Source organism: Vigna unguiculata, chromosome 7 (assembly GCF_037176805.1).
Source record: "Vigna unguiculata cultivar grain cowpea cultivar isolate G323 ecotype 2 chromosome 7, ASM3717680v1, whole genome shotgun sequence".
In the NCBI taxonomy this organism is placed as follows: Eukaryota; Viridiplantae; Streptophyta; class Magnoliopsida; order Fabales; family Fabaceae; genus Vigna; species Vigna unguiculata.
The window spans coordinates 34,926,082-34,939,656 of NC_140798.1; the positions used below are offsets into that span (position 1 = coordinate 34,926,082).

General features: G+C 32.0%; 2 protein-coding genes across 3 annotated transcripts; one reads left to right on the forward strand and one right to left on the reverse strand.

Annotated features, from left to right (window-relative positions):
- Positions 1–1,466: 1,466 nt before the first annotated feature.
- On the reverse strand, positions 1,467–4,114 carry LOC114190896 (putative serine/threonine-protein kinase PBL25). Its single transcript, XM_028079966.2, has 5 exons — positions 3,640–4,114; positions 3,290–3,465; positions 3,002–3,185; positions 2,483–2,874; positions 1,467–2,408 (listed from the first exon to the last, which is right to left on the reverse strand). Exons 1-5 carry the CDS (start codon positions 3,779–3,781, stop codon positions 1,638–1,640), a joined length of 1,665 nt encoding a protein of 554 aa, XP_027935767.2. The 5' UTR covers positions 3,782–4,114; the 3' UTR covers positions 1,467–1,637.
- Positions 4,115–9,023: 4,909 nt separating this feature from the next.
- Positions 9,024–11,324, forward strand: LOC114189822 (F-box protein PP2-B10-like). Of its 2 annotated transcripts, none has more exons than XM_085676119.1 (3): positions 9,024–9,450; positions 9,538–9,656; positions 10,751–11,324. In XM_085676119.1, the coding sequence occupies exons 1-3, from the start codon at positions 9,260–9,262 to the stop codon at positions 11,179–11,181; spliced, it is 741 nt and encodes a 246-aa protein (XP_085532245.1). In that variant the 5' UTR covers positions 9,024–9,259; the 3' UTR covers positions 11,182–11,324. The 2 variants fall into 2 exon arrangements, with proteins under 2 accessions (XP_085532245.1, XP_027934323.1); XM_028078522.2 differs by having other exon boundaries at positions 9,029–9,450; positions 10,758–11,324.
- The last annotated feature ends 2,251 nt before the right edge of the window (positions 11,325–13,575 follow it).

Sequence of the window (13,575 nt, forward strand, 5' to 3'; positions counted from 1 at the left end):
TTTTTCTACCACGAATCAGTTTCAACACAGAGAATATTAATAATAGTAATATTAATAATAGTAAGAAGATGGTTGTTGTTGTTGTAATGGTATGGTATGGTAGTTGCTTTTGGTTCTGCAAAGTGATGTTGAGTGAAGGGGCCAATTGAATGAGAAGCAGCAAAGTACACAGGTATGGGAAAGGGACCCTCCATCGCCTTCTTATTCCTTTTCCCATTCCTACCTAATGGCCAGAAAAACCAGGCATTTAGTGAAAGACCAAGTGCAGCAGAAAAGTGGGTGTGTCTTACTGTGCACAAGTATGACCAATCTGAAAAAGCTTCGATTTTGAATGTTTATTGTTGCTGCCAAACTGTCACTGTTCACTCTGTCTTCTCCTCACTTATTGCACTTAAATTTGCCTTTGCCATCTATGTGTTTATCAGTTTATCTCCCAAATAATAATAAAAGTTGCCAAACTTTTTCAATGGGACCCAAGACACACCATTGATATGATTTCATTCAGGGAATGACCCATCTCATCCTTTAACACGGCTTCGTCATGTCCATTACCCCTTCTGTTGTACCTTTCAATTCTTGGAACAAAGCAAGGTTTTTTCTTCTCTATTTTACTTTATACATTTGTTTCTCTAAAGTGGATCTTACCATTTGTTTCATCTCATAACTCAGCAACTCTTGTTTCACAATTTGCAACCTTAAAAGTTATTAAACAAGAGATTGTAAATAATATAACCAAATCTACATATTTTATTAGAATTAATTCGCATAAGTACGCAATGACCCAAAGCACACTTAAACGCCAAAACTTGCTAAAACATTTACACCTCTAATGCTTGATAAAATTACTTCAGTCAAACGCCATGTTGGAGGTGTTCTTATTCATTGAAAGGGAAAAAAATGTGCACAGTGAAGTAAAAGCTATTAGATTAATTGGTTCCTTCATTGTTTTAAGTAAAGACTCCAAAACAGGATTCTTTTACTTAATTTTAACTAAAATTATTTTATAAAATTGATAGTTTTATAAAGTAGAGTATGAACACAGCCAAATTCCTTCCTAGAATCCTCAAAACTACAGGCAGGACCAGTGTTTGTTTTTGGTAGGAAACATGGTTCCTTTATTCGCATTTTGGCAACAACGAGGGACCAAAGCCAAAGAAAGAAAAATCCATTCCCACATATTTTTTACTGTCTTCTGTAACACGATGAACACATTCCCTTCGGTATAACACAGAACGTTGCTTTAGACAGTATTAATTGTAACGCAGCCATTATAAGAAGATTGATATGTAAGTTCAGTTTATTTAGATATAAAACAAGCTGGAATCTCACTTGGAATAGCAGCAAGCAACAGCTGCCCAAGTGAAATTCAGGATATCTCTACTATATATCTAGTTGTGGAAACAATAGATATAGGCCTAGTGAACAACAGACAAATATTAAGGATGCTTGATTTTGAAGAATGAGTGTTAAAAATCAAAGAACCCACATATTATGTTGTATATATAGCTCAAACGAACGGTTGTGTTAGCAACAACCAGACTGCGGCACAAAATTAGAAATCAAGGTATTAAAGAACAAGCATGGATGGCTGTCCATGGTGATGATCATCACAAGAGGTACCAAGGTTGATAATTTATTTATCGAGAGTAAACGCTTGATCCACTGCTGCTATTTTGGTCAAAAGGGTGACCACTTCCCACATCAGATTCCATGGTGCTTGTACGATCTAGCAAGTTATGGTCGGCATCCTCTGTCCTTCTGCTGCTGTTGTTTGAGTCAGAGTGATCACTCCCTTGTGACAGCCTCATGCTGCTACGAGCTGACATGGACCTTTCATCATCTGATGCCACACTGCTGCTACGGCAGCTTGAGGAAACGCTTCCATCCTCCGAGTCTTTGCTACTCTTTCTGCTAGACGATTTTTTACTGCTCTTGTGGCTTAAACCTCTCAGGGAAGATTTTCTGCTGCTCTTCTTCTGGCTTGGATCTTTGTGGGACTTTTTCCCGCTCTTCCGCCCAGAATCATCACCAGAGGATTTTTGGCTTAGCTTCTGGCTTAACAGTTTCAGTGAAGATTTTTTGCTGCCTTTGCGACTGTTTTTAGAGGAAACCGCCGGCGGAAGTTGCCCGTCACCATCTACTGATGATCTACGGCTCCCCTTTCTGGATACTGATCCAGTTTCGCTTTCACTAGCACTGGGTGGTGCTGGCGCAGCAACAGGAGCAGCGGAAAGAAAACTGAGAGCAGTTACAACATCACTGATAAAAGGTCGAGCTTCTGCTTCCTCCTGTAAGCACATGGATGCTATTGCAACAACTTGATTCAGATCTTTATCTGGGAAATTCCTTTTAAGAACCGGATCCGCCATGTCTGGATATCTCTTCGGGTCCCTGAACAAGGGTGTTGCCTGCACAATCACATATATATCAGACATCCTTATCCTTGTATTACACGAAACCTCATTCTGTTAAAACATGTTACCCATGCAACTAGATTTTGCTCTTCATTTGGTCTGGTAGTGTCTATGGCTCTTCGTCCGGTAATGAGCTCCAGCAAGATAACTCCGAAACTGTAGACGTCTGATTTCTTGCTGATTTGACCTGCTCTTACATACTCCGGAGCGCAGTAACCATTGTTGCCCATGAGTCTTGGAGGTCCGTTGTTCATCTTGTCTGCACCAAAAAGCTTGGCCATTCCAACATCACGGACTTTAGCTTTGAAATCATTGTCCACCAAGATGCTCGATGCTTTCAAATCCTTGAATATAATTGGAGGGTCTGCACTCTCATGTAGGTACTCTAGCCCTTTAGAAGCACCCGCAACTATTTTCATTCTGTCAAACCAGCTTAGTGGTCCTTCATCCTCTTTGTTCTCTGCCACACAACACAAATGCTCTCTATGTTTTAGATTTTGAAGCTTCTAACTCAGAAAACCAACATACATAAAAAATCTGATGAAATGAAAGATATTGAGGAAAGAATGAAAAGGGTAATTAATTACCAAAAAGACGGCTTTCAAGAGTGCGCCCAGAAAACAACTCGTAAACCAAAAGACGTTGATCACCATCGGCACAATAACCAATGAGATTTACCAGATTCTCATGCTGCATCAGACTTAGATCAGAAACATCACCCAGAAATTCCTTACCGATCCCATTTCGATCGAGCTGCTTCACGGCCACAAGCTGGAGAGATGGATCCAAAGAAAACAAAAAGGAAATCAGAAATTATTGAGAATTTCTTTTCGCACTTCAAAGAAAAAGAAACAATTCAAAGACTTATATGTGACCTGGCCGGTGGCAGGAATTACTCCTTTGTATACTCTCCCGAAAATTCCTTCATCCAACAGACAATCCTGTCGGAAATTCTTTGTTGCTGTTGCTAGCTCACGGAACGTGAAAGCCCTTACCTTAATATTTTCAGGATCAACTGAGATTTGATCATCTGATTTTTGTTTCTTTATTTCTGCATGCCAATGGAACACGTACCACAATGTTTTAAGTCGCGAATAAAACCTCTACCATATTCAATTTTTCATTCATGCCAAGCTTCTATTATATTCTGTCACCCTTAGTCATTCTTATTATCATTTATAAATTAACCTCATCTTTGGTTAATTATCAAATCGGTCCATCTTACCTGGTGCTGGTGCTGGTGCTGGTGCTGGTGCTGGTGCTCCTCCTGCTGCTGCTGCTGCTTCAGGTTCCGGTGCTGGTGCTGGAGCATCATGTTCCCTCTTGCTCAGGCTTTTCTTAGGTGCACAACAAGGGAAGCAATTCATGCTTATAACCTTTCACAATGTGTATACCAAATAAAGAATCTGGAAGAAATTATGGTGGAAGATTTGACAAAAACTTCTCAACAAATTTACTTTGACGCAGAAACGATGACAAAAATATCTCTCTCACTGAACTATAGGTTGAATCAATGAACAGAAAGTAGCAAAACTAAAGAACGAGGGCCCCCCAAATGACATTGAAGGACCCTTGTCCTGTGAAAGAAGCAGAAACTACAAGAAAGCTGAAGAGATGACCAGAGGAGGAAGAAAGGATGGTGAAACTATGCATAAACGACAAGGTTAATCTCCTGCAATGAGGAAAAAGTGGGTGATTTGAGGGGACTTGAACACGAGGTGTCGTTTTAGATGGATTCCAAAATATGTGGAAATCAAGTTTCAGGTTTTTTTAGGATAAAATCAGTTAATGATAACCGTTTCCTTTGTTTTCATTTGGTTATTTAAGGTCATATTTTGACTTTTCTCCATTTTACATAGAAACATACGTATGGTTATCGTTTTTCGTCAGAGGTATATGGTTAACGTCAACTACTATATATGTTTTTTTTTTACGTGGTTCATTTCAACCATTCAAAGAGGCTAAAAATAGTTGTCTTTTTCTCTTCTCTTTCATAAAACAGTCTGTTCTCCTTTTAGTAAAAGAAGAACAGAATTTCTTACAAATTTAGTTTTGTCTCTTTGATAATTTTATCATGAAATGAAATTCATCGTGGTAAACTAATTTGCATTCTCGTAAGAAAATGGTTTTGATCTAATATTATATATCGCATTTCTTTATTAATTGCATAAGATAAAAAAGTATCATTCTTATTTTTTTGTTATTAACTTTTGTAATAAAAATATTTGGTTATTTAATCTATTAATTTTTATCTGGTTGACTATATTCGTAGGTTTTCTTTAATTAAGATATGAAAAGAGTTAATTAACAATTACAGCAGTTGGTGAATGAAAGGTTATGCTAATTACTCAAAATTTGGCAATAATAATATGGGGGAAAAAATATTCGTAACCCCTATCTATCCACCACTATACACAGACTTTGATTCTTAAAGTTTATAAATTTGTGAAATCTATTAGTCAACAATAATAAGTCCTTAATATTCTATGACTACAATAACTCATCGGTTATTGGGAGAAAATATTTGTACATGTCTAAGGCTATGTTCTTTTGAAAGGAATGATTAGATGGAGAGGGAGAAGAAAAGATAGTAAGGATTTGCGGGTGAAGTTGGTGTTGTTTCTTTTAAGTGATTCAGAGATAATTCTATAATAAATTAGAGAGTGAAGTTTGTGACTGAATTCACTGATGTGATATATTAAAAATAACTTAACTTTTAATAGAAAAAAAAGAGTTAGGTTACCAAAATGTCCCTATTGTTATAGGTAATATAAAATTATATATAAATAATTTAAAATTATTTTATAAATTTTATTGAATGCTTAAAATTATATAAAAAATATTTATAAAAAATGAATGATACAATATATTTTATATAAAAATAAATATAATATATAAGGTGAAAAATAATTAATTTATATGGAAACTTTTTTTCTTGTTAATAGTAAGTTTAGAAGTAATAATTTTTTATTATAACCATAATAAATTATTATCGTTAACATAGAATTAAGAAAGTGAACTAAAACCACGTGTATTGATTTTAACCGTTAGATCACATGTAACCAAAATTAAATAATGAAGGGTCATTTGGTAAATCCAATTGTGTCACCCTCCCATCTCACTATAGATGGTGAGATTAAATTTTCAGTCAATCCTTCTAATCATCTCCTCCCATCACCTTGTATCACCTCCAAAAGAACATACTACTCACATCCTAATCATCTCTTCCCATTTCTCATGAATAGTACATTCACCCAAAAGAACACAACTTAAGAGTTAATGAAATTTAATGAAAACAAAAAAGAAAACATGTTTTAAGTAGAAGAGACAAATTAATATAAAAATCTATGCGTTATTTTTACTCTATTTATTTTTTGAAAAAAAAAGGTATTTTAAGGAAGAAAATCGGGTTTATTAAGAGAGACTCCAGGATATGGATATTATAAAAAACGAAATTATTTATAGATAAAACTTTTCGGTAATCACTAAAATATGTCATAACTTTTAGCATCAACACAAAATTCATTAGAAAAATTCAACGATAACTTTTTTTAATAGATAAAAAGTTTGTCAATAATTATCAAAAACCACAAATTCATAAGTAATTATTTATTTTTAATTATTTATAGAAAAAATTCAGTGATAATTATACGTTAATTATTACGGAAAGATTTGTGATTGTCACTAAAATTCATTATAAAATCGTGATTTAGTTCTTCTTTCTCCACCTTTTTTTTTTCTTTTTCTTCGTCTTCTTCTCCTTCACCTTTCTCCACCTCCTTTGATGACTCCTCTTCTAATGACAGTGGTTCCTCCTCGTTCTTTCTCTCTTTTTCCTCCACCTCCTCCTCCCTTTCTTCCTCCATCACTATCACCATGGCCTCCATTATTGCTTTGTCGTTGTGTCGCTGTAGAGATGTCGCCACTCCTCCTCTCATCCTTATTATTCATTCTCCTTCTCTTCTTCTTTACTCATCTTCAACTAATTTATAAACACATTTCATCGAATTTGGATGGAAATTTGGCAACCATTTCTCTGACGAATTTATCGATGGATTTACTGACTAAGTCTAAAAATTAAGTTGTCGACGAATTTACTGATGGATTTTCAACAAACTCAATTATTAATTAACAAAAAAATTTTAGAAAAAAAAAATCATTATCAACAAATTTACTAATTGATTTAAAAAAAATCAATTACCAATATATTTATCGACAAATTTAATAATGAAATAATCAAAGCCCAAACCAAAAATTAGCGCCCTTTTAATAATAAAATTTAGTGACATATTTTTCTATCAATAAACGAAATTATAAGTTATCAACGAGTTTTATCGACGAATTTTACCAAAATTCATTACTGATGAAAAATTTTGTTGGTAATTAAAATTCTAATTTACCAACAAAAATTTTGTCAATAATTAAAATTGTAATTAGTGATGAACATTATTGTTAGTAACTAAAATTTAAATATTTGTACGTAAAATTTGTTGGTAAATCAAAATTATAGATGAATTTATTTCAATTTATAATTAAACATATTCTTATATGGGAAGAGTCTATGTCTTCCAATTTCAATTTATAATTAAGCATATTTTTATAATGGGAAGAGTCTATGTCTTCCGGTCAAGGGATCTCGCTTTCATCTATCGAAGGCCACTGAAAATGCACTCCACCACTTCCTAGGATGAATGGTTGGAGGAGCACTAGGAGAAAAATGGGTGACGTCGACATATCAATGGAGGAGGGTGTGAAGGGGGGATATAGATGATGAAGGAGGAAAGGAGAAAAAATGAACAGGAGAAAAGGACACAAACATGAACACGCAAGTCAACATGTGAACACACATCGACAACGTGATTTGTGATATCAACAAATCTTTAAGATATAATTATTCATTTTGATCTCCTAATTTTTTGGTTTAGTTCGATTTAGTACTCATATTTTTGGTTGGTTCAATTTAATACCTCAATTATTTAAAAGGGTTCAATTTGGTCATCTCTGTTAAGTTGGAGTTAACACCGTGTTCGTACAGGACACGTGTCAAGCTGTGAAATTTTTTAATTTTTTTTAGGTTTTTTTTAATTTTTTTTTTCTAAAAATTTATAATCTGACACGTGTTAGGTTACCATCGTGCCACGTGACAGTTTACAGTCATGACACGTGGCAATGGTAAAAATTGTTTCCAATTTAGTCCTCTATTTTAAATTTTTTGTTCAATTTAGTACCCTTATTTTTTAAAACAATCCAATTTTGTTCTTTCCAATTTGAGACCAAATTAGTAAATAAACTTAATTACAACTTATATATACATGTTACAATATTTTGTTTAATATATACATCAAATTACTTCACCTAAATACTCAAATTATTTTATTTTTTATATTTTTACCTTTATAATTTTTTACACTTGTAAAAAATAAAATAATTTGAATATTTAGGTGTAATGATTTGATGTATAAATTCAAAACAATTATTTTAATATGTATATATAAGTTATAATTAAACTTATTTACTAATTTGGTCTCAATTTGGAAATGACAAAAATGGATCGTTTTAAATAATTAGAGTACTAAATTGAACCAAAATTTTTAATAGAGGACTAAATTGAAAACAAATTATACCATTGTCATGTGTCATGATTGTAAATTGTCACGTGCCATGACAGTAACCTGACATGTGGCAAATTATACATTTTTAGAAGAAAAAAAATGAAAAAGTTAAAAAATTTCGCGGTTTGACACGTGTCCGGTACGGATACGGTATTAACTCCAACTTAACATAAATGACCAAATTGAACCCTTTCAAATAAGTTGGGTACTAAATTGAACCAACAAAAAAATATGAAGACCTAAACCAAACTATTAAAGGACCAAATTAGTAATTATACCAATATTTAATGTCATTTTGTCACGATGATTACATTCAATCATTAATAATTTTGAAGATGAAAATTATTCAAAGTTTGAGATACAAATCAAATACAATTTCAAATGAAAGTTAAGGAATTTAAAACATATTTAACTCTTTTGTTTGTTTTTTTTTAATAAATTAACAATGATTTTCTTTGTTTTATATAAACATAATATGCTAAATAAAAACTCAAATAAAATTATATATAAACAAATTAATTTTTTAAACATAAATTTAAAGTAAAAGTCACAATCTTTCTTACCTGTATTTACATTTATATTTGTACTAAAACTATATATAAAAATGTAAAAGATGATTAAGAAACTTAATCCTATATTTTATAACTATTTATTTTCGCTCTAAAATAATATTTTGTCAAGAATATACTTTTTATTATAACAAAAATTCAAATTTTCTGAAAATCCAAGTCTTTTTATATAATTAATACATTCAATTTTGTTGTGATAATAAATCTCTTAACTTTCACATTTTAAAATTTAATTTTATCTTTACCTAAAAGAACTCAATGCTATTCCGTCAAAAATATAAAAGTTTAAAGTCATCAACTGAAAATATAGTTCAAGAATACAGGGTCATTCATAAAAAGAAAAACCATAAAAAATAGTGTGAAATTTAAATGAGAGAGGATAGGAACACGTCAAAGGATGTAGTAGGAAACATCTTAAGAAAATCTAAAAGAACACGCTTATAGTTTGAGAGAGTTAATGTACGGGCTGAGTCAGTAGTTGACGAAGAAGACTTGGGCGATGTTGAGATAGAAGGAAATGAACGATAATAAGCAACCTCGTGTTGAAGTTTGAGTCTTCTTCCTTCATAGTTGATTTCTCCAACCAAAAGAAAGAGGATGAAGGAGGAAGAGTTGCCTGAAGGATGCATCGCAGAGATATTATCCTACGCTGCCACTCCTGCAGATGTTCTTAACCTCTCCCTCGTTTCCAAGGCCTTTGCTTCTGCTGCTGAATACGACACTGTGTGGGATCGTTTTATCCCTTCCGATCTCTCCTCTTTCCTTCCCTCTTCCTCCATCCCTTCCTCTACCTCTAAGAAGGCTCTCTATCACGCTCTTTCCGACAACCCCACAATCATCGATCAGGGTAAAAAGGTATGCAACGCAATGTTTGATCCATTGTCTGGGAAGTGAAACAGTGTTGTCTTGCGTTGTGTCGTGTCACTGAATTTCTTCATGCAGAGTTTTCAATTGGAGAAGAGGAGTGGGAAGAAGTGTTTCATGCTTTCCGCCAGAGATCTCCACATTATATGGGGTGGCACTTCTCAATATTGGAAGTGGACAAACTTGCCACAGTCCAGGTAAGCTTCTGTTCACTTTTCCTTTTCTTTTACCGTAGAATACTCTGCTTTTTGTTTAGTCTCAGGGAGTCTACCTCATTGTAGTACCGATATCGTGAAATAAAGTTAATAATGGCGTAATTTAACTTGGGTGATCTGATACCAGATTAATAACGGACGAAATTATATGTCCGAGAAATAGAAATCTCATTACTATATTTATTTTTAAACGATGACTCTTGTTCTTTCGTATCAAAATCAGAACTATGATAATTAATTGTCGTCAAGGAACTCTCTCGACTTTCTCTTCTCTATTTTTTGCTCATCCCAAAAAATTCACTCTCTTTTCCTTAATCTCTTATGTATATATAAAATCTTTCAGGCAATTGTTATCTTGCTGTCAGATTTATAGCTAATTAACCTACCCACTTCTCCACTATTCTCTCCTGAAATCTCGCCAGGGATTGTTTCTAAAATTCAAGGATATTTGCTTGTCAGTTACTACTTATTTTACGCGTTCTTTCTGCGCCAAGTTTCCTCCTTTTCGGCGGTTGTTGGGCCATATCACTGGGCCATCTGCCTGTGTACAGGAACGTCTTTACAGTTTGGTCGAGCTATCCGGCTTACCACTGGACGAGCTATTCGACTTACTATTGGACGAGCTATCCGACTTATCATTGGACGAGTTGTCCGACTTCCATTGGACAAGCTATCTGACTTACCACTGGACGAGCTATCTGACTTACCACTGGACGACCTATCCGACTTACCACTCGATGAGTTATCCAACTTATCATTGGACGAGCTATCCGACTTATCATTGAACGAGCTATCCAACTTATCATTATAAAAATCTTTGATGAACTAAGTATTACTCGGATTCTGACTTGGAGACAAGGAGAGTACATGATCCTATGCTAATGGAATTTAAGTCTAACTTAATTCCATAAAACCAGCTTGTAAGATCAAATTTGCATTTATTTATATATTATGAAATTGTCTCTGACGTGGCACTTTCAACATAACCGAAACAATTTCTTATTTCCATCATGAATTTGATTCTTTATAAGGCATGTCTTTAATTTGGTGCGGTTCTTGTGTTGTTGGGTTCCAAGCATGCAGGTTTGAAGAAGTTGCGAGGCTTTATGCTGTGTGCTGGTTAGAGATCGATGGGAAGATAAACATCCGTGTCTTGTCCCCAAACACTCTCTACGCAGCTTTTCTAGTGTTCAAGATGATCGATGCCAGCGGATTCCACCACCATCCTGTGGAGTTATCAGTAGGGGTTCTTGGAGGCAGTAGCAGTTCCAGAAATGTTTGTTTGGATCCCAGCTTAGAAGTTGACGAACAGGATGAGACTTTCCTGGGACTGCAACGTCCCAGTGAGAGAAAAGATGGGTGGCTGGAGATTGAGATGGGAGAGTTCTTCAATTCAGGCATGGAAGAAGATGAACTGCATATGAAAATCAAGGAAACAACCAGCAATATGTGGAAACACGGTTTCATTCTTGAAGGGATTGAAGTTAGGCCTAAACATGTTCGCTAGAGTCGCAGTTTCTGTTGTCCCTGTATTGTTCTTTTCATTTAACTTTAAGACAAATATGAACTTGCTGTTTTTAAATGTGTGCTTTCATCGGTTCGTTTATGTATCTTTGAGAGATTTTAAAATAAATAATCATGTTTTTGGTCTGTCTGGTACTGAAGGAATATGAAGAAAATAAAGTGTGTTGACTGTGAAAAATTGCTACTATGATCTGTCATTAGAAAAAAAAAAGTCTGTTCATTATCATAATCTTAATATTGATTTTTTTAGATATGAAAATTTAACTATTATGATGTTTGCATGGTTTATCTTTAAGAACTTCTACCACCTAAAAGATTTTTAAATTGTTTAATTAAACTGTATGAGTTACTAGGTTTTACAGAATTTATGTACTGTGAAATTATTTCAAGCTACAAATTAAACATAAGTAAGTTGATTTAGTTATTTAGCAGTGATGAAAGATGATGATACGTCTTGTTCATTCTGGTTTTACAGTTGTGGCAACAGAGGCCACCGTTACAGTTAACAAATATTGATATTTTATTTTCAAGATTGTGTTATCCAATTCTTAGATGATTCACTTACTGCTTTTCTAAATTGGCTTTCTTAACTATGTTATGTGTACTTATTTATTTTAATGTCAATCTGAATTTATTGTGAGAAATATTTTAATATGATTTAAAAAATAAATAATAAAAGTAAAAATTTTAGTGTTATTCATATTTTTATGGACTTTTAATTTTATAAGTTAATGTTATTTATTGTTAATAATTATATTTTTTATTACAATTTACTCATTTATCTCTCTTTATTATCTATAAATGTCATCTAGGTGCATGAGAAAATATATAACAAACAACAACAAACATTAGCACTAAAGTTTTCTTAAAAATGTTCTTCTTTTTTTCTCTTAAAATAGTGGTGTTCAATTCATAAGGTTTCAGAGTTCCTTCACTGCACTCGATTAATCTAATGAATCATTTTCTCTCTCAAAATAATATTATGCGTGTCTCAACCCAAATTCTTTCTATCCTTTCTTCGTCTATTTTTTATCTCTTATTATTATTATTATTATATTTAGATATCTTATTAATATTTTTAATTTATATATGCCTTAATATTATCATTGTTCTAATTATTATTATTATTTTATTTTATATTTTTACTATTAATAATATTATTTGTTTAATATTTTCTAACCCTTACAATATTATACTGCCGAAGATGTGCATGTTATAATAATACAGACATTTACGATAAAAGTCAATTCACGTTACAAGAAATGATTAAACATGGGTGTTTGTTCATGTTGTTATAGTAAAGTCAATTCTGAAAATAAAAAATTCAATTCATTTGAAATTAGAGTAAATCTTGAACATGGGTGTTTATTGCTGTTGCTATCTTAATACAATATTGAATGAAATTACACAAAAATATACTAATATGTGTAATTTATTGAAATTAAAATTTTATAAATGTTCAATGATTTATTATATGATGATTAAAAAGTTGACGATGTTTTAGAAAAACGTATTAATTGATTTTTAACATGCGCTAAGATATAAATAATGTGAATGATATTAAATATATATATATATATATATATATATATATATTTTTTTTTTTTTTTGTCATCGAAGAACACATAAAAAATATAAAAGTAACATTGAAGTAGTATATTTAAACACTTGAAATTAATACACTGTATTGTTTCAGATAGATTTGTATATTTCAATAGTTTATTAATATTTAACATGCACAAGTAAATAAAAAATTAATGAAATAATTCAGAGAAATATTGAGTGTAATTGTACGGAGGAACATTATTACATACTTCAACCTTACATTGTCTTTTCAATATAATATAAGTAATTATCTTTCTTATGAATAACAAAAATATTAGTCTTCGTGAATATTTACGAATAAAATATGCACCAAATAATTGGGATTAATAGGTAACATATATTTTAATATTTGTTTATAAAAAAATAGGGGGTTATCATATTATTTATATCCACATATATCTATTATCTCAAAAAGTTAAAATAAAAATTTAATTTATATTTTATTAAGTTAAATTTAATTGAAATTAAAATTTAATTTATATTTTATTTAGTTAAAATTAATTAAAGTTATAATTTAATTTATATTATATTTTTTATAATTTTATTTAGATTTTAATTTAACAATTTATAAAATAGTTTTTTAAGTAATTCTTGACTATTCACGGATACAGTGGATTTTATAAAACCTACAAATCTTTTTTAAAACAAGTATCTAATTAGGGTGTCAATGGGGCACGTAGGATACAGGTATCTTATTCGCTGGATAAATATTCACCTCGTACCCATGGGTACCTGCGGGTATTTACAAAAAATAAAAATAAATATTTAACAA

Bases quoted from the DNA above. Each gene is read 5' to 3' on its own strand.
- LOC114189822 (XM_028078522.2), top strand. From the start codon at position 9,193: ATGAAGGAGGAAGAGTTGCCTGAAGGATGCATCGCAGAGATATTATCC. The intron at 9,451-9,537 runs GTATGCAACGCA...TTCTTCATGCAG, and splicing joins TCATCGATCAGGGTAAAAAG to AGTTTTCAATTGGAGAAGAG. The intron at 9,657-10,757 runs GTAAGCTTCTGT...CCAAGCATGCAG, and splicing joins ACAAACTTGCCACAGTCCAG to GTTTGAAGAAGTTGCGAGGC.
- LOC114190896 (XM_028079966.2), bottom strand. From the start codon at position 3,781: ATGAATTGCTTCCCTTGTTGTGCACCTAAGAAAAGCCTGAGCAAGAGG. The intron at 3,466-3,639 runs GTAAGATGGACC...ATTGGCATGCAG, and splicing joins AGCACCAGCACCAGCACCAG to AAATAAAGAAACAAAAATCA. The intron at 2,409-2,482 runs GTAACATGTTTT...GTGATTGTGCAG, and splicing joins AGCAAAATCTAGTTGCATGG to GCAACACCCTTGTTCAGGGA.